Here is a 22,970-nt window from a genome sequence, read left to right on the forward strand (position 1 = left end):
TATAAAGTCTTAAGACTACATTATCAATATGGTAATGATTGATCAAAGTGGGCGTGGTTTATGATCATTTAAAATTTCAAATTTGAAAAATTTCCTAAAAATCACTATTTGCATGTAAGAGGCTAAGATTTCCAGATTGTGTTAAATGAATAGGCTAGAGCTTATGTCACGAAAGCCGCAGCTCCACAAAGAGGTTTGCGCTTTATATTTACGAAAATACGTTTTTAGGCTAGCAATTGTAGCGCAAATTCTGTTCTCACAATCTTCTTGTAATTTGCCACAAAGTTCACTCTTAGGTGGGTTATGAAACAAAAAAAAATGTCGTCTTGATTTGAGCTCCCCCTAGTGTTTAATTATAGGACATATTTTTGTCTACAGCCACTAATGCAAGTATTATTTTATTGTAAGTACAGTTTTACATTTATGACCCCAACAAAAATATAAGAAGAATTCTCACATCACAGAGGCAACCTGGGAATATTTTGAGATTTCTGTACAAAAGCGTATATTTTTAATGAATTTTTAACTTTTTACCAGTTTTTCTGTATATTTGGACAACAACGTAATTAATTTTTGTTAGAAAGCTTTTTAGGTATACAGTAAATATAAGCCATTTATAACATCCCACATGTACCTATGGTGATCTGAGATTTTTCTCCTAATTTTAGAAAGTAGCACTATTTTTTTATGAATATTTTTATTTTTGTTGTGACCTTTATAGTTATATTTCCCAATTTTTCTTCAAAAAAGCTTTGAGTCTACTGATTTAAAAACAACATCATATTATTCCGCATGTTAACACTGCCATGTGAGAATATTTTGGTAATTTTAGGATGATTTATGTATTTTTCATGATTTTTTAAAACATTTGTTCAGTAAGTCACAAAATGAAACTCATAGTTTTTGTTGAAAATCTTTTAAATCTAAAGACATTATCAAGTGTTTATGTTATTGGTAATATTCTGTTGATGTATAGATCATTGTTTGATAACCTCACTCATTAAATCTTCACGTTCTTTAATAAGGAAACAGTGGAATTCCATTGTAATCACGATTGAGGAGTCAGCCATGCCTCTGAAAGATATGTGTATAGGCTTTGCAGGTTTAATGACGTATCCTGAGTGTTACTTTCATTGCGCCGGTTGAAGTGAGCTGACGAACGCCGGCGGGAGAACGTGTTTTTGGGGCAGGACCGCGTGAGGACTGGCGAAGTGGAGGGCGGGGCCGGGTAGGCGACTGGCGCTGGGGGCTTGGAACCCGTTGATAACTGCTTGCAGTTCTAGTTTATTATTTATTATTATTATTCTTCTCCGCTGTGTCTGTATGGGCGCAAGAGCCTGAAATTGCCAGGGAAAATCTGACATGGCAGTCTGATAGAAAATCCTGACCGCTACTCAGATTCGAAAATTTGGACCCCGCGTCACCTAGGTGGCGCTATTGCGGAGGTCAACACGTTTTAGCTACTAGCTCCCAAACCGTAGGTCCTATAGTCAAAAACTTTATATGTCCATGATCCTTGGATGATTCTCCATCTTTTTTGTATTGGCCACGCCCATTTCCGCCTAACTAGATTTTTTGCTAGATCGCAAAAAACGCAAAACTTACTTTTAATCACCTATTCATCATTTTTTGTCGAATCAACTTCAAACTTCGTACATGTGATCTATGGACTAAGCTAAGTTGTTGTGATGAAGAAAAATGCAGAAATATTGAAAATTGGGCTAATGACACCATGTCAAAATCAGCGCGCTAGCTAGCACATGTGGTAATTGATGATATCTTCACCATTTCTCAAGATAAACTGATGAGACTCTAGACCCTTATGAAGTATGAGCGGTAAGCCCTATCTACCCCATTTTGTTTGGATTCACCAATAGGGGGCGCTAAAGAGTCAAAAAGTTTGTTTGAGCTAAACGGCTTGATGGATTTCCCCAGAACTTGGCACATATGTTAGTCATCGGACCCTTAAGCTACATTTTGAAAATGATTAAAAAGTGGGCGTGGCTTATAGGCTTTAAAATTTTTCGCCCTTTTACTCATGAAAAATATATATTCTAAACAGAAAATTACAATTCTTATCAGTCATAGTGACATCTACAATCACAGAAAATTTTTTGAATTTTGTCCAATAGGTGGCGCTGTGGTACCCCAAAAATATTTTTGGCATGGTTCTCCCCATTTCTTTCGTAAAAAAACAAATGATCTCATCCAGTGTGTTCAGTGAGTCAGTCAAATTTAGATGAGTATTTTAACAAATGTTTTAAACTTATGCAAATTAGTAGAAATTTGCATAGTAAGTCCAACGTACTTTCGTTAACTCCTCCCGGCCGTCAAACTCAATCACATCACAACTTTCCCTGACAAGAGAGGAGGAGCGGCTGACCAAAAGATGTGAAGGGATTTTGGATAATTTGCTTATTTTTTTTAATATGATTTTTTAAAATAATTTTTTGGGAATGAAAAAGTTTTTTTAGCGTAACTTCAAAAGACTTTGACATTTTTCAAAGCTGTTCATAACAATCATACCTAAGGTCAATTCAAGTGTATGTCCTGGTTTTCACCTTGATTAAACAATAGGGGGCGCTATAACTGGGAAGAAATTATATTGCTGAACCAGCTAAATGGATCTGCACGAAACTTAGTGGTTGTCATCACTATAGAGTCTTAAGACTACATTATCAATATGGTAATGATTGATCAAAGTGGGCGTGGTTTATGATCATTTAAAATTTCAAATTTGAAAAATTCCCTAAAAATCACAATTTGCATGTAAGAGGCTAAGATTTCCAGATTGTGTCAACTGGATTGGCTAGAGCTTATGTCACGAAAGCCGCAGCTCCATGAAGAGGTTTGCGCTTTATATTTACGAAAATACATTTTTAGGCTAGCAATTGTAGCGCAAATTCTGTTCTCACAATCTTCTTGTAATTTGCCACAAAGTTCACTCTTAGGTGGTTTATGAAAGAAAAAAAATGTCGTATTGATTTGAGCTCCCCCTTGTGTTTAATTGTAGGACATATTTTTGTCTACAGCCACTAATGCAAATATTATTTTATTGTAAGTACAGTTTTACATTTATGACCCCAACAAAAATATAAGAAGAATTCTCACATCACAGAGGCAACCTGGGAATATTTTGAGATTTCTGTACAAAAGCATAGATTTTTAATGAATTTTTAACTTTTTACCAGTTTTTCTGTATAGTTGGACAACAACGTAATTAATTTTTGTTAGAAAGTTTTTTTTAGGTATACAGTAAATATAAGCCATTTACAACATTCCACATGTACCTATGGTGATCTGAGATTTTTCTCCTAATTTTAGAAAGTAGCACTATTTTTTTATGAATATTTGAATTTTTGTTGTGACCTTTATAGTTATATTTCCCAATTTTTCTTCAAAAAAGCTTTGAGTCTACTGATTTAAAAACAACATCATATTATTCCGCATCTTAACACTGCCATGTGAGAATATTTTGGTAATTTTATGATGATTTATGTATTTTTCATGATTTTTTAAAACATTTGGTCAGTAAGTCACAAAATGAAACTCGTAGTTTTTGTTGAAAATCTTTTAAATCTAAAGACATTATCAAGTATTTATGTTATTTGTAATATTCTGTTGATGTATAGATCATTGTTTGATAATCTCACTCATTAAATCTTCACGTTCTTTAATAAGGAAACAGTGGAATTCCATTGTAATCACGGTTGAGAAGTCAGCCATGCCTCTGAAAGATATGTGTATAGGCTTTGCAGGTTTAATGACGTATCCCGAGTGTTACTTTCGTTGCGCCGGTTGAAGTGAGCTGACGGGACGCCGGCGGGAGAACGTGTTTTTGGGGCGGGACCGCGTGAGGACTGGCGAAGTTGAGGGCGGGGCGGGTGGGCGACTGGCGCTGGGGGCTTGGAACCCGTTGATAACTGCTTGCAGTTCTAGTTTATTATTTATTATTATTATTCTTCTCCGCTGTGTCTGTATGGGCGCAAGAGCCTGAAATTGCCAGGGAAAATCTGACATGGCAGTCTGATAGAAAATCCTGACCGCTACTCAGATTCGAAAATTTGGACCCCGCGTCACCTAGGTGGCGCTATTGCGGAGGTCAACACGTTTTAGTTACTAGCTCCCAAACCGTAGGTCCTATAGTCAAAAACTTTATATGTCCATGATCCTTGGATGATTCTCCATCTTTTTTGTATTGGCCACGCCCATTTCCGCCTAACTAGATTTTTTGCTAGATCGCAAAAAACGCAAAACTTACTTTTAATCACCTATTCGTCAGTTTTCGTCGAATCAACTTCAAACTTCGTACATGTGATCTATGGACTAAGGTAAGTTGTTGTGATGAAGAAAAATGCAGAAATATTGAAAATTGGGCTAATGACACCATGTCAAAATCTGTGCGCTAGCTAGCACATGAGGTAATTGATGATATCTTGACCATTTCTCAAGAAAAATTGATGAGACTCTAGACCCTTATGAAGTATGAGCGGTAAGCCCTATCTACCCCATTTTGTTTGGATTCACCAATAGGGGGCGCTAAAGAGTCAAAAAGTTTGTTTCAGCTAAACGGCTTGATGGATTTCCACAGAACTTGGCATATATGTTAATCATCGGACCCTTAAGCTATATTTTGAAAATGATTAAAAAGTGGGCGTGGCTTATAGGATTTAAAAATTTACGCCCTTTTACTCATGAAAAATACATATTCTATACAGAAAATTACAATTCATATCAGTCATAGTGACATCTACAATCACAGAAATTTTTTTGAATTTTGTCCAATAGGTGGCGCTGTGGTACCCCAAAAATATTTTTGGCATGGTTCTCCCCATTTCTTTCGTAAAAAAACAAATGATCTCATCCAGTGTGTTCATTGAATCAGTCAAATTTAGATGAGTATTATAAAAACTGTTTTAAACTTATGCAAATTAGTAGAAATTTGCATAGTAAGTCCAACGTACTTTCGTTAACTCCTCCCGGCCGTCAAACTCAATCACATCACAACTTTCCCTGACAAGAGAGGAGGAGCGGCTGACCAAAAGATGTGAAGGGATTTTGGATAATTTGCTTATTTTTTTAATATGATTTTTTAAAATAATTTTTTGGGAATGAAAAAGTTTTTTTAGCGTAACTTCAAAAGACTTTGACATTTTTCAAAGCTGTTCATAACAATCATACCTAAGGTCAATTCAAGTGTATGTCCTGGTTTTCACCTTGATTAAACAATAGGGGGCGCTATAACTGGGAAGAAATTATATTGCTGAACCAGCTAAATGGATCTGCACGAAACTTAGTGGTTGTCATCACTATAGAGTCTTAAGACTACATTATCAATATGGTAATGATTGATCAAAGTGGGCGTGGTTTATGATCATTTAAAATTTCAAATTTGAAAAATTTCCTAAAAATCACAATTTGCATGTAAGAGGCTAAGATTTCCAGATTGTGTTAACTGGATTGGCTAGAGCTTATGTCACGAAAGCCGCAGCTCCATGAAGAGGTTTGCGCTTTATATTTACGAAAATACATTTTTAGGCTAGCAATTGTAGCGCAAATTCTGTTCTCACAATCTTCTTTTAATTTGCCACAAAGTTCACTCTTAGGTGGTTTATGAAAGAACAAAAATGTCGTATTGATTTGAGCTCCCCCTTGTGTTTAATTGTAGGACATATTTTTGTCTACAGCCACTAATGTAAATATTATTTTATTGTAAGTACAGTTTTACATTTATGACGCCAACAAAAATATAAGAAGAATTCTCACATCACAGAGGCAACCTGGGAATATTTTGAGATTTCTGTACAAAAGCATAGATTTTTAATGAATTTTTAACTTTTTACCAGTTTTTCTTTATAGTTGGACAACAACGTAATTAATTTTTGTTAGAAAGTTTTTTTTAGGTATACAGTAAATATAAGCCGTTTACAACATTCCACATGTACCTATGGTGATCTGAGATTTTTCTCCTAATTTTAGAAAGTAGCACTATTTTTTTATGAATATTTGAATTTTTGTTGTGACCTTTATAGTTATATTTCCCAATTTTTCTTCAAAAAAGCTTTGAGTCTACTGATTTAAAAACAACATCATATTATTCCGCATGTTAACACTGCCATGTGAGAATATTTTGGTAATTTTAGGATGATTTATGTATTTTTCATGATTTTTTAAAACATTTGGTCAGTAAGTCACAAAATGAAACTCGTAGTTTTTGTTGAAAATCTTTTAAATCTAAAGACATTATCAAGTATTTATGTTATTTGTAATATTCTGTTGATGTATAGATCATTGTTTGATAATCTCACTCATTAAATCTTCACGTTCTTTAATAAGGAAACAGTGGAATTCCATTGTAATCACGGTTGAGAAGTCTGCCATGCCTCTGAAAGATATGTGTATAGGCTTTGCAGGTTTAATGACGTATCCTGAGTGTTACTTTCGTTGCGCCGGTTGAAGTGAGCTGACGGGACGCCGGCGGGAGAACGTGTTTTTGGGGCGGGACCGCGTGAGGACTGGCGAAGTTGAGGGCGGGGCGGGTGGGCGACTGGCGCTGGGGGCTTGGAACCCGTTGATAACTGCTTGCAGTTCTAGGGAACCCTAACTAGTTTTTCTACGGATTTTTCATTATTAGGGTTCCAAGCCCAAAGGGCAGGGAACCCTATTGTTTTTCTACGGATTTTTCATTATTTATTATTTATTATTTATTATTATTATTCTTCTCCGCTGTGTCTGTATGGGCGCAAGAGCCTGAAATTGCAAGGAAAAATCTGACATGGCAGTCTGATAGAAAATCCTGACCGCTACTCAGATTCGAAAATTTGGACCCCGGGTCACCTAGGTGGCGCTATTGCAGAGGTCAACACGTTTCAGCTACTAGCTCCCAAACCGTAGGTCCTACAGTCAAAAACTTTATATGCACATGATCCTTGATTGATTCTCCATCTTTTTTGTATTGGCCACGCCCATTTCCGCCTAACTAGATTTTTTGCTAGATCGCAAAAAATGCAAAACTTAGTTTTAATCACCTATTCGACATTTTTCGTCGAATCAACTTCAAACTTCGTACATGTGATCTACGGACTAGGCTAAGTTGTTGTGATGAAGAAAAATGCAGAAATATTGAAAATTGGGCTAATGACACCATGTCAAAATCAGTGAGCTAGCTAGCACATGTGTTAATTGATGATATCTTCACCATTTCTCAAAATAAATTGATGAGACTCTAGAACCTTACAAAGTATGAGCGGTAAGTCCTATCTACCCCATTTTGTTTGGATTCACCAATAGGGGGCGCTAAAGAGTCAAAAAGTTTGTTTCAGCTAAACGGCTTGATGGATTTCCACAGAACTTGGCACATATGTTAATCGTCGGACCCTTAAGCTATATTTTGAAAATGATTAAAAAGTGGGCGTGGCTTATAGGCTTTAAAAATTTTCGCCCTTTTACTCATGAAAAATACATATTCTATACAGAAAATTACAATTCATATCAGTCATCGTGACATCTACAATCACAGAAAATTTTTTGAATTTTGTCCAATAGGTGGCGCTCTGGTACCCCAAAAATATTTTTGGCATGTTTCTCCCCATTTCTTTTGTAAAAAAACAAATGATCTATTCCAATGTTTTCTTTGAGTCAGTCAAATTTAGATGAGTAATTTAAAAAATGTTTTAAACTTATGCAAATTAGTAGAAATTTGCATAGTAAGTACAACGTACTTTCGTTAACTCCTCCCGGCCGTCAAACTCAATCACATCAAAACTTTCCCTGACAAGAGAGGAGGAGCGGCTGACCAAAAGATGTGAAGGGATTTTCGATAATTTGCTTATTTTTTTAAATATGATTTTTTAAAATAATTTTTTGGGAATGAAAAAGTTTTTTTAGCGTAACTTCAAGAGATTTTGACATTTTTCAAAGCTGTTCATAACAGTCATACCTAAGGTCAATTCAAGTGTATGCCCTGGTTTTCAACTTGATTAAACAATAGGGGGCGCTATAACTGGGAAGAAATTATACTGCTGAACCGGCTAAATGGATCGGCACGAAACTTAGTGGCTGTCATCACTATAAAGTCTTAAGACTACATTATCAATATGGTAATGATTGATCAAAGTGGGCGTGGTTTATGATCATTTAAAATTTCAAATTTGAAAAATTTCCTAAAAATCACTATTTGCATGTAAGAGGCTAAGATTTCCAGATTGTGTTAAATGAATAGGCTAGAGCTTATGTCACGAAAGCCGCAGCTCCACAAAGAGGTTTGCGCTTTATATTTACGAAAATACGTTTTTAGGCTAGCAATTGTAGCGCAAATTCTGTTCTCACAATCTTCTTGTAATTTGCCACAAAGTTCACTCTTAGGTGGGTTATGAAACAAAAAAAAATGTCGTCTTGATTTGAGCTCCCCCTAGTGTTTAATTATAGGACATATTTTTGTCTACAGCCACTAATGCAAGTATTATTTTATTGTAAGTACAGTTTTACATTTATGACCCCAACAAAAATATAAGAAGAATTCTCACATCACAGAGGCAACCTGGGAATATTTTGAGATTTCTGTACAAAAGCGTATATTTTTAATGAATTTTTAACTTTTTACCAGTTTTTCTGTATATTTGGACAACAACGTAATTAATTTTTGTTAGAAAGCTTTTTAGGTATACAGTAAATATAAGCCATTTATAACATCCCACATGTACCTATGGTGATCTGAGATTTTTCTCCTAATTTTAGAAAGTAGCACTATTTTTTTATGAATATTTTTATTTTTGTTGTGACCTTTATAGTTATATTTCCCAATTTTTCTTCAAAAAAGCTTTGAGTCTACTGATTTAAAAACAACATCATATTATTCCGCATGTTAACACTGCCATGTGAGAATATTTTGGTAATTTTAGGATGATTTATGTATTTTTCATGATTTTTTAAAACATTTGTTCAGTAAGTCACAAAATGAAACTCATAGTTTTTGTTGAAAATCTTTTAAATCTAAAGACATTATCAAGTGTTTATGTTATTGGTAATATTCTGTTGATGTATAGATCATTGTTTGATAACCTCACTCATTAAATCTTCACGTTCTTTAATAAGGAAACAGTGGAATTCCATTGTAATCACGATTGAGGAGTCAGCCATGCCTCTGAAAGATATGTGTATAGGCTTTGCAGGTTTAATGACGTATCCTGAGTGTTACTTTCATTGCGCCGGTTGAAGTGAGCTGACGAACGCCGGCGGGAGAACGTGTTTTTGGGGCGGGACCGCGTGAGGACTGGCGAAGTGGAGGGCGGGGCCGGGTAGGCGACTGGCGCTGGGGGCTTGGAACCCGTTGATAACTGCTTGCAGTTCTAGTTATAATTATTATTATATACCAATAGTCTTTTTCTTATAACGTGAGGAAAAGTGTATAAACAGTGTTTGTTGTTGTCTTGAGGCTCGCTACTGGGTTATGGAGAGTTGAGCTCCCTGGCAAGTCCATCATTTGTGAGTCTGGTTTTCTGAATGTTTTGTCATAATAAAACATTTTAAATGTGGTTGTTATTTTTTTCTCTTCAAGGCACTCAAGGAGTACAGATGCTTCCCTCTTTCGCTCCCTTATCTTTTTTCCCAAGGCTCTTTGTCCTGTCTGCCCACAGAGCACTTCTCTGCATTTCTTCTGAAAAACTCTATTTTTACTAACCGTGGATTTGATAAACTGGTCATTCAATGCGATCGATAAGATTTTTTCAACAATGAGAATGGAGCAGGGGGCTCTCACATGTCCACAGGGGACACACCCGGTGGGATATATTTTGGATTCCTGGAAGGAGTCGAAGATCATATGCCTCTCCCAGCTGTCCATTGAGGACATCGAAGACGTGCGGATATTTGGTCTGATGATCACTGGATTTCTCCTGATTGGAGTGGGAGGATATCTGGTTTTCTGGAAATTTGGGAAGACGGGAGCGATTGGAGGGCGACCCGCACCCATGGAAAGCATCGTCCATGTGGAGACTTCACAGACTGGGACGTTACTCGAGGTGAATCGTAAGCTGGACAATGTTCTAGCTGCAATACCGGCATCAGTGCACAAAATGGATGTCATCTCGGAGAGAGTCACCGAATGGTATGGACAGGTTTAAAAAACCAAAATTGGCTTCACTGAAGGACTGGCAATGATCAGTTTAAAGACTGAAGGCAGAGAGGAAAATTATCTCAGCCTGACCCAAACAATTTCTTGTTATCTGAATCTGACGCCCTGGTAGCCTTGAGCTGCAAGCAAATAAAACCCCCACAAAGGAAAGCAGACAGTTGCTGTGAAAACCCGAACCCCCCCCCGGAATAGGGACTTCAGCCTGGCGAGGTCATCAATCTGTAGGAGTCAATGTACTCTTTGCTTCTCCCAAGATCTCCCTCCCACCTGTGACTGTACAGTAGATGAGCGCTGTAGATGGCTGCTCTCGCTGGGGGAAACAAGATCCCAGCACCCCGCCTTCCTATTGGAGTCTCAATAGTCTGTTGCATATCTGTCTGAGGTGTTTTTTTTTTTTGCAAAGCAAAGCTGCCCTCCTGCTGGAGGGTAACTCTGAAGTGCCTTTTTTTCCCCCTCCACCTGAACCAATCCTCATGTAACCCTCTTACCTCTATTAAGGTAGCGCGACTCGGGTTGCGAATGACCACAGTCACCAATTCTTGTCATGTGTCTTGCCCATGTATGTCTGATCTCTGAATTGTGTGTACTCTAATTTCCCTCTGGGATTAATAAAGTATTGATTGATTGATTGATTGATTGATTGATTGATTGATTGATTTCTGGATTTGTAGGAAGTCATCAGAATCATTCCTTTGATTTGTTGTAGTTTATGCCGTGACCCTGTGAGTCAGTCTGATAACGAAAAGGCACGGTGGCTTTAACAGTTGGATGAGACAATACCACAGATAACATTGCTATTCTAGAAGATGGCTGTTATTAATGTCTGTGGGGCATTTTTACCAGAAATCCAGATTTGGATCTATCCTTCCTACTGGATCTTTGTTTTTTCTCTGTCTTCGTTCCTGGAGGGCCACCAGAGAAGGATCTACATGAATAACAAAGTGAAAATTACTGTTCAGTCAGACTTTTAGTCAAAGTAATGGTCTGCTTCTTTCACCAACCACTAAGGTCCGCTTCACACAGCAGGATTTTTAAAGATGCTTTTCAAAGCTTGAGAGACCCCACATGTGTTGATTAAAAAAACAGGGATAGACCAGTTTTGGTCCTACAGAGTGTGTGGTGTGTGGCCACACAGCAAAAACTACACAAACAGATTTCACACACAAGCATTCCTTGGTCAGACCGGGAATTTCTTGAGTTCAAATGTGACTTTGGAGGAGAAGCGTGCAGCGTGCTTCCATACACCCGGCTTTCTGATTGGCTCCTTCAAAATCAGACAAAAACAATCCAAAACATTTGAAAGTCCAGATCTTTTATAGGAGTGGTCCTGATGTCCTTCAGAGCAGACTGCTCTTAACACACGGCAGGAATTTCTGATCAGATGATGTTTAAAGCCATAACAGTAATGATCACATGTCCCTTTGGTCTATTTGTCTGGTATATTTATGTCATCCTCATCTTTATGTCATCCCACCCTCCACCCTGCTCACAGGATATCTCTCCAGCTCACTGGTTTTGGAAGAGACAAGGTGGGAGAGTCGACACCTTTTACAAGAGGAAAACCAGTCCAAGCTCTACTCAGACACTGAGAAGAACTGCACGGAGCCAGGTTAGTCTGTTTTTTGGTTTCCGGCAACCAACTGTAAGCATGTTCTGTTGTCCGTCATCAAGATGTTGGTGGACGGATGGATGGATGGATGGATGGATGGATGGATGGATGGATGGATGGACGGACAGAGGGATGGATGGATGATGGATGGATGGACGGACGGACGATGGATGGATGGATGGATGGATGGATGGATAAGTCCAATCAAAATCAAATTTTATTTATGAAATGCTTTTCATGCAATGAGTGCAACTCAAAGCGCTGTACTTAAAAACAGTCAATTTCCCACCCTTCCCCCACAGATCAACATCCAACATCCCTTCTATATCTATGTAGATAGATGGATGGATGGATGGATGGGTGAGTAAATGTTTGGATGGATGATTAGATAGATGGATGGATTGATGAAATGGGTGGAGGGACTGATGAACAAAACAATCAAACGAAGATAAGACAGAAGGTCAGAGGTCAGCTGCTTAATGGGAAGAATAAAGACTGTTATTTAATTTTTATTGTTCGTCAGAAACTTCAAACATCAACATTTTAAAAGTTGAGTTTGATCATTGGGCTGCGTGGTGGCACGGTTGCTAACACTGTTGCCTCGCAGTAAGAAGGTTGCAGGTTTGAAACCCAGCTGCTGCCTTTCTGCGTGGAGTTGCGTGTTCTCCCCGTGCATGCGTGGGTTTCCTCCGGGTACTCCGGTTTCCCCCACAGATCACAACATGCCCTACAGGTTAACAGTTGTAGTTTGCTTTGGATAAGAGCGTCTGCCACATAAATAAACGTAACTGGAGCGTCTATTGAAGCTATGTTAATAAAGTCATGAATAAAACCAGTCCCTCTCACTCCTGCATGTATATGACATCATATATGTATTAATGAGTGAGCGTCTGACAACGTAACTGCTGTAAGTCTAATATCCTCTGACTTAAACCTGATGATGTCCTTTAGCACTGATACCAGAGGACACCACCGTGACTTATACCTCGCTCACGAGTGTCTTCAGGTCACATTCCTACAGTTTCTCCTAATTCCTGAAGTTCTAAACAGAACCTTTGATAGTTCACAGAGGAGAATCACATGTGCACGGCTTTCAGATGGAGGTCTGGCTTTCCATCGTGTGGCTCGTTTCCACGTTGACTGTGAAGGCTTGGGGCAGCAGCTGCTCAGGAGGTAGGGCAGGTTGTCCAGTAATCGGAAAGCTGCAGGTTCGATCCCGGCTCCAACCAGAGAATGCTGCTGTTGTGTCTTTGGGCAAGAAACGTAACCCACCTTGCCTGGTGGTGGTAGTGCCAGTGTTCAGCAGCCTCGCCTCTGTCGTGAGCCCCAGGGCAGCTGTGGCTACATCGTAGCTCATCCCCACCAGTGTGTGAATGGATGAATGACCTATTGTGTTGTGAAGCGCCTTGGGGGGTCGTAGAACCCTAAGAAGGCGCTTTGCAAATACAGGCCATTTAGCGTTTGAAGGCTTGGATCCCATGCATGCTCACGGTTTCGTGCTTCTGGGTCTTTGTTAACGAGGCCTCCGCTCACTCTGGCCTGAAATCCAAACGTGAACAGACTCTGTTGATGTGCTGTGACGTGTGTGGCCAGCAGGGGGCCGTGTATGTTGGATGGTGCATGAAGACTGGTGTTGAACAGGAGCCCGATGCTTTCTGGGCCCTGGGAGCGCCTGCAGGCAGCACTTAACCTAACAGCCACCTCAGAATGTACTTTTCTTTAAACCGCCCTGAAACAGAAGCTACTCTCAATCCTATAGAATTATCTTAATCTGGGGATTATGTGAGGCTTTTATTGTTGCCCCCAGAATATTTAACAGCATGAGGAGCTGCTGTCCGCATGATAAAGATGGGCTTTAATCCTGAACCGTGTGTTTGTTCAGTGCAACCTAAGCTCTAAGCAGAAGCATTAGAACAGCAGCAGCAGGCGGCGGGATGACGGGTCGGGTTAGGGCCATGGGCTGTGCTTCTATACGATCTCCTCCATTAAACAGAAGACAAGCAGAAACTGGAAGAGCTCATCTGGTTCTCTCAGGATTGATGCTACACTTCTCCACTGAAGGCAGGTGAATGTGCCTGAAGCTCCAGGAGCTTCTGACTCACAAAGGAAACAAAAAGGGGTTAAAGGTCTCTTCCTGGTTCTCCTCTGTTTGACCAATCCTTCCCTGGCATCGCCACATCATGTTGGACTGAAAACCTTACAAATCCGCAATTTTTTTTTTTTTGCCTCATGTGTCTCCCCCATCTCCCCCACCTCCCCCTCTGTGCTGCTGTCAGCTCCTATGAGCAGACGTGCTCGTGGTGCATTTGGGCCGAGCGGGGCGGGCTCAAGCTCAAGCCGCCTGATTCACGGGCTTTCGGCTGTTGGGAGGGAGAATGCCACTGCACATCGGGCTGCATGCATGTTACACAAGCACACACTAACAGGCACACAGTGAGGAAGGCCTTCACACGCACACACTGTGGGTGGTGCTATTTTTAGGCCATCCACTTGAGCGCACGAGATAATTTAGCAGCAAACACACACATGATGACATAAAGAGGCAGCATGTTTCAGCTCCCTCTCATTGGCTGCTGAAATCAGATGGATTTGTGACTCCTGTGAGGAGGACGTAGTGACACTCAGTGGAAGAAAATCACAGTTGCAACCTTCTTTTCTCTTGTCCTGGGAGAAAGATGCAAATAAGCAGATAAGTGTGTGGTGAGTTTGTATTCAGCCCTCTGATGAATGAAATCCAGTGCAGTCGGTTTCCTTCAGAAATCACCTGATTAGATTATAGAGTTAACCCATGTATAATTTAGTCTCAGTATTAATACTCGGTGGTTTATTAGAGAGCATTGCTGAACAAACTGCATCATGAAGACCAAGGAACTCACCACACGGGTCAGGGAGAACGCTGCAGACAAGCCTAATGCAGACCTCTCAAGCAGCACCGTTGAATCCATCGTCCGAACATGGAAAAGAGAATCTACGGTTGTCCGTCAGACTGGCTCTGCATGGAATTACCGCGTGTGGATAGAATAGAGTTAAATGGAAGGCAACCCTGGAAGAAAACCAGACGGAGGCTGCAGAGTACTTGAGACAGGGAAGGAGATCCACCTTCCAAGTAAACAATGAGCCTAAGCACGCAGACAGAGCTACAATAGAATGGTTTTAGATCAAAAATGATTCATGAATCAGAATCTGAAGGTTTTATTGCCATATGTGCGAGGGTCACAACATTAGGGAATCGCTGCGGTACTTGGTGCAAAAAAGGAGGATAAAAGTAAGAGATAGGAAGTAAGATAAAGCGGTGATGATTAGAGAAATGGCTGCTATTTACAAGACAGTGTAGGTGCTGATGAGAGCGGGTCAGTTCAGGTACAAACACAACACAGGTCAGGTGACTGGAGTGGGCCGTCCTGAGATTGTTCATGAGTCCAACAGCGGAGGGGGAGACACTGCTCTTATGGTGAGAGGTTCTGATCCGAATGGATCTGAGCCTCTTGCCAGATGGGAGCGAGTTGAAAAGACTGTCCAGGGTGACACGGGCCAGCTGTGACCCGACCTGCACGCCTCAATGTCCTTGAGGTGTACAGGTCCTGAATAGAGGGCAGTTTGCAGCCAATGACCTTCTCAGCAGAGCGTAAAGCACGCTGCAGCCTATTCTTGTCCCTGGTGGTAGCTCCAGCGTACCACACGGTGATAGAAGAGGTGAGGGTGGACTCGATGACTCGATGACTGAATGGCCTGGTCAATGTCCAGACGTAGGAACTGCTGTCCAGTCTGGGTGAGCTGGGTTTGTGGTTGTAAGGTGTTAAAATGTGTACAAGTTCTAGGGGTGTGAATACTTCTGCAAGGCTCTGTATATCCCTGTTTCTAATTGACCTTTGACCTAGGGCTGGGCGATACAGCCTCAAATTAGTATCATGATATATTGAACAGTTCGCCTGGATAGCGATAAACGGACGATGACTACCTGTCCAGCTGTCGTTAGAGGGAACGGTGGATTTGGTGGCGCAGAAGCCCGTTCCTTCAACAACATCATGAATTTGGTTTCTGCCGCCGTCCCCGCCCACTGCTTCACCATGTGAATCATTCTCCATCTTTCCCGTCCTGTTACAGCCCGGGTAAGGTGGAGTCACGTGAATATGTTCACACGGGCAAAAGGACGTCTGTAAAAGACACCAAATTCAGTATTGTATATTTTCTACTTTCACCTTTTTTAAACGCCCTCAGAAACACTGGCTTTAGTCAGCTGGTTTAACATAAACTGGTCGTTTAAGTATAACGTGACGTCATTGACCTTTGACCCTGTTAAAGACTTTGTGGCTTGGTGGGTCTCTGTGTTCATTCAGAGGCTTTTCTTTTACTTGCAGCATTTCTGGTGTTTTATATTGTTAGATCAGGTGCATTTCCTCTCTAATTTAGATGTTCTGTGCGTTGATTGTGATTTCCATCCATTCATGTGTTCACAGCCATCCACGAGTTTCCAAGGGATTACTTCACCAACCAAGAGCGAACGGAGGGCGCCGTGGGCCTGCATGTCCTCTGTGTAAGTTTTACTCTCCGTGCTTTTACCTGAGGCGATAAACGTGTTTTATTCAGCTTTAAAGCTTAAGAATCACAATCAGTAACAAACAAGTCAGCAGACAAAGAGACAGTAAGCAGTTAAACAGCTGAGGAAATGCTAACCCTAATTAGTCGCCATGGTCGCAGCATCATCGTTTGTGAGTCGCTCTCGACAAAGACGCGTTGACCAGACAGAAAAACGTGTGTGTTGGTCTTTGTAGGCCGTCTACATGTTCTATGCTCTGGCTCTGGTGTGTGACGACTACTTTGTCCCATCTCTGGAGAAGATCTGTGAGGTAAGACCCACCTCCACCCCACCAGCAGGTCCCACCTCTACTTCTTCAGCTATCATCTACTAGCAGCTCCTTGTGATTTGTTTTGGATTTCTGAGGAGAACGCCTTCCTGTCTTCCTTCTCTTGTCCACCAGCGTCTCCACCTGAGCGAGGACGTCGCAGGAGCCACCTTCATGGCAGCAGGCAGCTCGGCACCTGAGCTGTTCACCTCTGTCATCGGTCAGAAATCTTGAACCCGCAGTATCTTCTAGGAGATGTATGGACCTTCTTCTCTTGGTGCAGCCTGTGAAAGCTCTAAGAGTGTTTCACCTTGTGCTCGACAGGAGTGTTCATCACTAAAGGTGACGTCGGGGTTGGGACCATTGTGGGCTCGGCCGTCTTCAACATTCTCTGCATCATTGGGATGTGTGGTATATTCGTTGTACAGGTGTGTTCTCACACGCACACACACACGCACACACACACACACATTTAAAACACAGCGTTCAGCTGTCCTGAGTGCTGCGCAGGAGGGCCAGTCAGCACTGGTGGGCCACTCTACAAAATAGACTAGAGAGGTGGAAGTTTAGAACAAGTTAGAAGCAAAAGGGGACTGATTTGTACAAATCGTGGAAAAGAAAACAAGAGCCTAGCTGTAGCTATTGCATCTAAAACGAAACAGCAGACGTTAACTAAACGGTATCAAACTTCAATTTGAGATAAAAAAAGAAGATAAGAGAAGTAAGTAAGTTGTCGGCTGAGGTGACCGCAATAAGAGAGCAATGGATGACGCGGGGAGTTCGTTTGAGGATCATATGCAGAAGGCGTTGTTGAAGTAAAACGTTTGTAAGTGTGATTTGAAGTCAACCAGTGAGCCGGCTGCACTAATGTGAGGTGGTGGGCCTTCCCGAGATTTGGTGCAACGTGGGAAGAGGCCCGTTCACTTTGTATGATGTTTTTGGAACGACCAACATTTTAATAAAGTTTCTGTCCAGGTCACACCCTCCTGCATCTAATCAACACAACAACTCCCTCACAATAGAGGCTAATAGGGGTGTGTATTGGTGAAATTCTGGCAATAAGATACTTATCCATACAGGGTAAACAATACGATATATTGCGATAAATTCAGCCAGATGATGTTAGCGATTTTTTTTAGACTGAATTAATTGTAGAAAATTTCAAAAAACTGTCCAAACTGACGGTTTTCGTAGTCGTTCCCAATCAAGTTACGCTTGCGATCAATGAGCGAACCCACGCCATCGGAGGTTAGTCTTATCAGAAAGATCTTGTCCTCCATGGACATTCCCGGACACCGCTCGAAGTGGTGTCGGAGGTTGCTCAGGTACGCATCAACCGGGTACGAAGTACTCGGTGCAGGGCTGAAACGTCTGACGCTCCGAGCCATCCGGTAGACGTCCGGTTGAGGGTAAACCGGGTAGACCGGGGATCAAGCGGCTACCGGACGGAAGTAACTTCCGATGGGGATATCTATATCTCCGGTTTCACAAACAATTGCACACTGTGTCACAAACACAAGCGAGAAACAATAAAACATACAGTATTCAACGTACCAAGACAGGAAAAATCCTTCAGTGTTAGGCCTTAAAATGGCCGCTACGTGCCACGTCAGACTCAGAGTTGTGTGATGAAACAGCGCCTCCTGTGGAGGGGGAGTAATGTACAACCCCACTTTACGTGAAGCAAATGTTCACCTAACTGACTGACGGAAGTTTGTTTTGTCTAACTCAGACTCCGAGTCCCAATATGTCTCAAACTCGACACAAAATGTTTTAAAACTGTGTAGATATCTGGCTAAGGCTCGCCATTAAATGACATACGTAACATGTTAAACGTGAGGTACCTGCACCATAATAGAGGGATTTTGTCACAACGCTCGGGCGACTGGTAGGAGTTGAGCTGTAGCGTGCGTGACTTCCCAGATGCGGAACAGCGAGCGCTCGGGTTGAGCCGGCATGCGATTTAATCTAGGAATGCCCGAGCGCTGACAGGTGAAATGGAAGCGCAGAGCTGTTCCAAAAGTAAGCAAGGGCACTTACCGGTTGAAGAGAGTTTGTTGGAAGAACTGGTAGGTTGGTAACTCTGATCATGGGTTCGAAGAAACGATGACTGCGATGAGATGGAAGGCGACTTCCGTGAATAGCCGCGGTTGGTGACGTAGGTTGAGAACGATGGGAATCCTGGCGAGGAGCTGCTGGGAGTTGTGGTCCTAGGTGGAAGCCGGTTGGCTGGAGACTCTGACAGATTTACATTTCAATGGTGGAAACAACACCCACTGCACACTGCTGCCAACTAGTGGTCGGCGTTTGAATTGCACCAAAAGAAAAGAAAATACACAAAGACAGAAATGACTGTTGGGAGCATAAATAGTGTTTTGTGCAGAAATGTTTGCAGAGACGAGGTTCAGGCTGGCCTTACCGCAGCTCACACTCTAACACATTCTCACACCCAAAGCGTCGAATAATGATGCGTCTGACCAAGCGTCAAAATATGTCGATTAGGGTGCCCCAGCGCATCGGGAGAGGACTCGCAGGGACACGTGTCACCGCGGGCATCGGATACTGACGCCCGCGGTGACACGGACATTATTTCTCGAACCTCTAGCGATTTAACCTTCCCCTCACCCCATCCTAACCTTAACTCAGTAATTTTCTATTACGCTTTGCATGTGCAAGCTAGCTAAGGTTAGAATGTGGGTGAGGGGAAGGTTAAGTAGTTCACAAGTTGGTCAAATTTCCGTCTCACCACGGGCGTCAGATACCGACGCTCTGGGGCACCCTAATCGTCATATTTTGGCGCTTGGTCAGACGCGTCATTATTCGACGCTTTGGGTGTGAGAATGTGTTGCACACTCATACTAGTCCACAGAGACGTCTCTGCTTGTGAATTCTTGATAAGTGAAACGACACATCGTGAGCTACTTTGTAATTACCTATGTTTTAAACTAGAGATAGGGTAAAATACCAAGTCTTTTCAAGTAAACGGGTTCAAGTCTAAGTCACATCCCAAGTCACTAGTGTAAAGTCCAGGTCTTTGAACATTGTTCAAGTCAAGTCTAAAGTGAGAAAATTAATGACTCGAATCTGACTAGAGTCCAAGTCATGTGACTCAAGTCACATGCAGCAGCAGTAGCTTAGGAGGTAAAGTGCATTGTCCAACACTCACAGGGTTGTAGGTTCGATCCCGGCTCCGGAAAGAGAATGCTGCTGTTGTGTCCTTGGGCAAGATGCTTAACTCAGTTTTCCTGCTGGTGGTGGCCTCTGTCAGTGCGCCCCAGGGCAGCTGTGGCTACAATGTAGCTCATCACCACCAGCGTGTGAATGTGTGTGTGTGAGTAGGTGAATGATTCACTTTTGCGTAAAGCACTTTGGAGTCCTCTGACTCTGAAAGGTGCTATACAAGTGCGGGTCATTCATCATTTATCAGGTCCACAGCTCTAATATGGGCCATTCCCATCTGTACCGGGTCAGCCCGGGCCGGGTAGCGTAGGTTGTTTACATATCTGGGTGGCCTGGTATTTTTCCGGGCCAACCAAGGCTCATTCTCAGCCCTCTTCTCGAGGGGGTCTGCTTTCAGGCCGACCAGGGCCAACACACCCACTGCTGACAGCAAATTCACACCTTCCATTAGAGCAAGCCTCTGATTGGTGGGTAGAATCAGCCCACATGGGCTTAAGACAAGGATGAGTGGAATCAACCGGGCCAGGCTGGGGCCGACTGGGGCTACCCGGCCCGGGCCGACCCGGTACAGATGGGAATGGCCCAATAGTCTCCTTCTGTGGGAAGTCCCTTGTCTCCTCCTGTTCAGGACTCAATTACTGGATGTGTCGTCTCTCTGGAACTCCTCCTTAGTAGACATGCTAACTGGGCTTGTATCCTAGCAACGCTCATTCACTGATGTGGTCTCTAAAACTACCTGAAAACTTCTTCCAGCATTTATCTACACACCACTGCATCTGAACATATTCCTGGAACGTCCTACATCAAGTCAAGTCAAAGTCATTTATTGTCATTTCTACCACGTGTGCAAGACATACAGAGAAACGAAATTGAGTTTCAGTACACACAGTTCAGAGTTCAGACATACATGGGCAAGACACATGACAAGAATTGGTGACTGCGGTCATTCGCAACATGGGTCGCGCTACCTTAATAGATGAAAAGGAATTACATGAGGATAGTTTGGCGGAGGGGAAAAAACCATACCAGAGTCACATCCGATAGGGCGTAGCTGTACTATGCAGAAAAAAAACACCTCAAACATAAAAGCACGAACTTCAACATTCACAACATGAGACTCCGTTGGGGGGGGGGTGCTGGGATCCTGTTTTTTCAGGGCCGGCAGCCATGGCGGCGCTCAGCCAGCTGTGTCCACAGGAGGAAGAGAGATCTTGGGAAGGGCACAGAGCACATTCCTGCAGGTTGATGGGCTCGCTGTGAAGTCCACAATCTGAAGGCGGGGGGGGGGTTCCACAGCATCTGTCTGTATTCCTTCCTTCGTGGGGGATGATTATTTGCAGCATCAAGGCTGCATGGCGTCAGATAAGGATAACAAGACTGTGTTTGGGTCAGGCAGAGATAATTTTCCCTCTGCCTTCAGTCTGTAACTGGTCATTCCAGTCCTTCAGTGAAGCCAATTCGGGTTATTAAACATCTCCACACCGTCCGGTGACCCTCTCCGAGATGACATCCATTTTGCGCACTAACACCGGTATTGCAGCTAAGACATTGTCCAGCTTACGATTCACCTCGAGTAGCGTACATTGTGTGATGCGGACGCTGGACTCTACAGATTTGGGTTTATTTTCTAACTCTGCCACCTGCTAACAGGAGAGCCTTGTGGGTAAATGAGCGTCATGTGACCAGACATCTCACTACTACATGGAGAAGAAACACTAACCGCTAGTTTAGGTGCACTAGAGGAACCCAGGTCTACGGTTGTAGCTGGTTTGTTTCTCTGTGTTTCAGACCATCCGTCTGTCCTGCTGGCCTCTGCTACGAGACTCTGTCTACTACACTCTGTCCATCTCTGCTCTCATTGTGGTAAGACACACCTGATGTTCTCACCTGTACATTACAGGTTTCTTCTGGGGAGAAACCTTCCTTCTGTTCTTAACCCTGCTAAATCCGTTCTAACTCTGATCATCTGTGAGAAGTGATCTAAACTTCTGATTCTCACTTTTCCCCTAAACACTACAGTTCATTTATGATGAGAAAGTGGTTTGGTAAGTAAAGTTCAGGTTTGATAAAACATACTCATGTTTTCTCGCTGCTGAACGTCCCGTTCTGTTTTGTAGGTGGGAAGCTCTCACGCTGATTCTGATGTATTTTGTCTACATTCTGATCATGAAGTAAGTCTAACTCATCCCTTCAGTCCCTGTTTTCTGAGTTGTTCCTTCACTAAACACACACCAGTTTGTTTCGTCGTCGTCTTCCTCCGCTTATCCGGGTCAAGCTGTCATTGCCCACGTGAGCATTGAAGTCCCCCAGCAGGACAATGGAGTCCCCTGATGGAGCACTATCTAGCACTTGTCCCAGGGACTCCAAAAAGGGTGGGTACTCTGAACTGATATTTGGCCCATAAGCACAAACAACAGTTGGGACCCGTTCCCCGACCTGAAGGCGCAGGGAAGCTACCCTCTCGTCCCCCGGGGTAAACCCCAACACACAGGCAGAGAGTCTTGGGGCTAACAAAAAGCCAACCCCAGCCCTCCGCCTCTCACCCGGAGCAACTCCAGCAAAGGAGAGTGTCCAACCCCTCTCAAGGACTTGGGTTCCACAGCCAATGCTATGTGTCAAGGTGAGTCCGACTATGTCTAGCCGGTACCACTCAACCTCTGCTACAAGCTCCTGCTCCTTCCCCACCAGCGAGGTGACGTTCCATGTCCCAAAAACCAGTTTCCTTGTCCGGGGATCGGACCGCCAAGGCTCCCGCCTCGGTCTGCCACCCGATCCACATTGCACCGGACCCTTCATGTTCCTCCTGCGGGTGGTGGGTCCACAGTTGGATGAGCCCATGTATCCGGTTCGGGCTGGGCCCGGCCAGGCCCCACGGGCGAAAGCCCGGCCACCAGGTGCTCGCTCACGGGCCTCAACCCCAGGCCTGGCTCCAGGGTGGGACCCAGGTAACCCTCCGGGCCGGGTACTCCGACTCTTTGAAATTCAGATCCTCTGAACCAGTTTGTTTAAATACCGTAATCCTCTAATACAGGCCCGGGCCTGTATTTTACTCAAGCTCATCAAGCTCCAGGCCTTTATTGGAAGGAGGACCAGTATTAGAGGCAGGCCTCAATTTCTATTTGAGCAAAATGAACTAATGGTTCGCTGGAGTTTTTGACAATTAAAATTGCGCCCACATTTTCAAAGTTAAACACATTTCTTTTAA

General features: G+C 42.6%; 1 protein-coding gene across 2 annotated transcripts in view; it reads left to right on the forward strand.

Moving 5' to 3' along the window:
* slc24a3 (solute carrier family 24 member 3) overlaps positions 1-22,970 on the forward strand; it is a 57,409-nt gene that overhangs the window by 19,475 nt on the left and 14,964 nt on the right. For both annotated transcript variants that reach the window (XM_054749944.2, XM_054749945.2), the window contains 8 exons: positions 11,625-11,741; positions 16,199-16,275; positions 16,514-16,588; positions 16,721-16,805; positions 16,910-17,013; positions 21,554-21,628; positions 21,785-21,810; positions 21,883-21,936. In XM_054749944.2, the coding sequence (XP_054605919.1) occupies positions 11,625-11,741; positions 16,199-16,275; positions 16,514-16,588; positions 16,721-16,805; positions 16,910-17,013; positions 21,554-21,628; positions 21,785-21,810; positions 21,883-21,936 (613 nt within the window). The remainder of the gene's footprint in view (positions 1-11,624; positions 11,742-16,198; positions 16,276-16,513; positions 16,589-16,720; positions 16,806-16,909; positions 17,014-21,553; positions 21,629-21,784; positions 21,811-21,882; positions 21,937-22,970) is intronic.

This window comes from Nothobranchius furzeri, chromosome 12 (assembly GCF_043380555.1).
Source record: "Nothobranchius furzeri strain GRZ-AD chromosome 12, NfurGRZ-RIMD1, whole genome shotgun sequence".
NCBI lineage: Eukaryota > Metazoa > Chordata > Actinopteri > Cyprinodontiformes > Nothobranchiidae > Nothobranchius > Nothobranchius furzeri.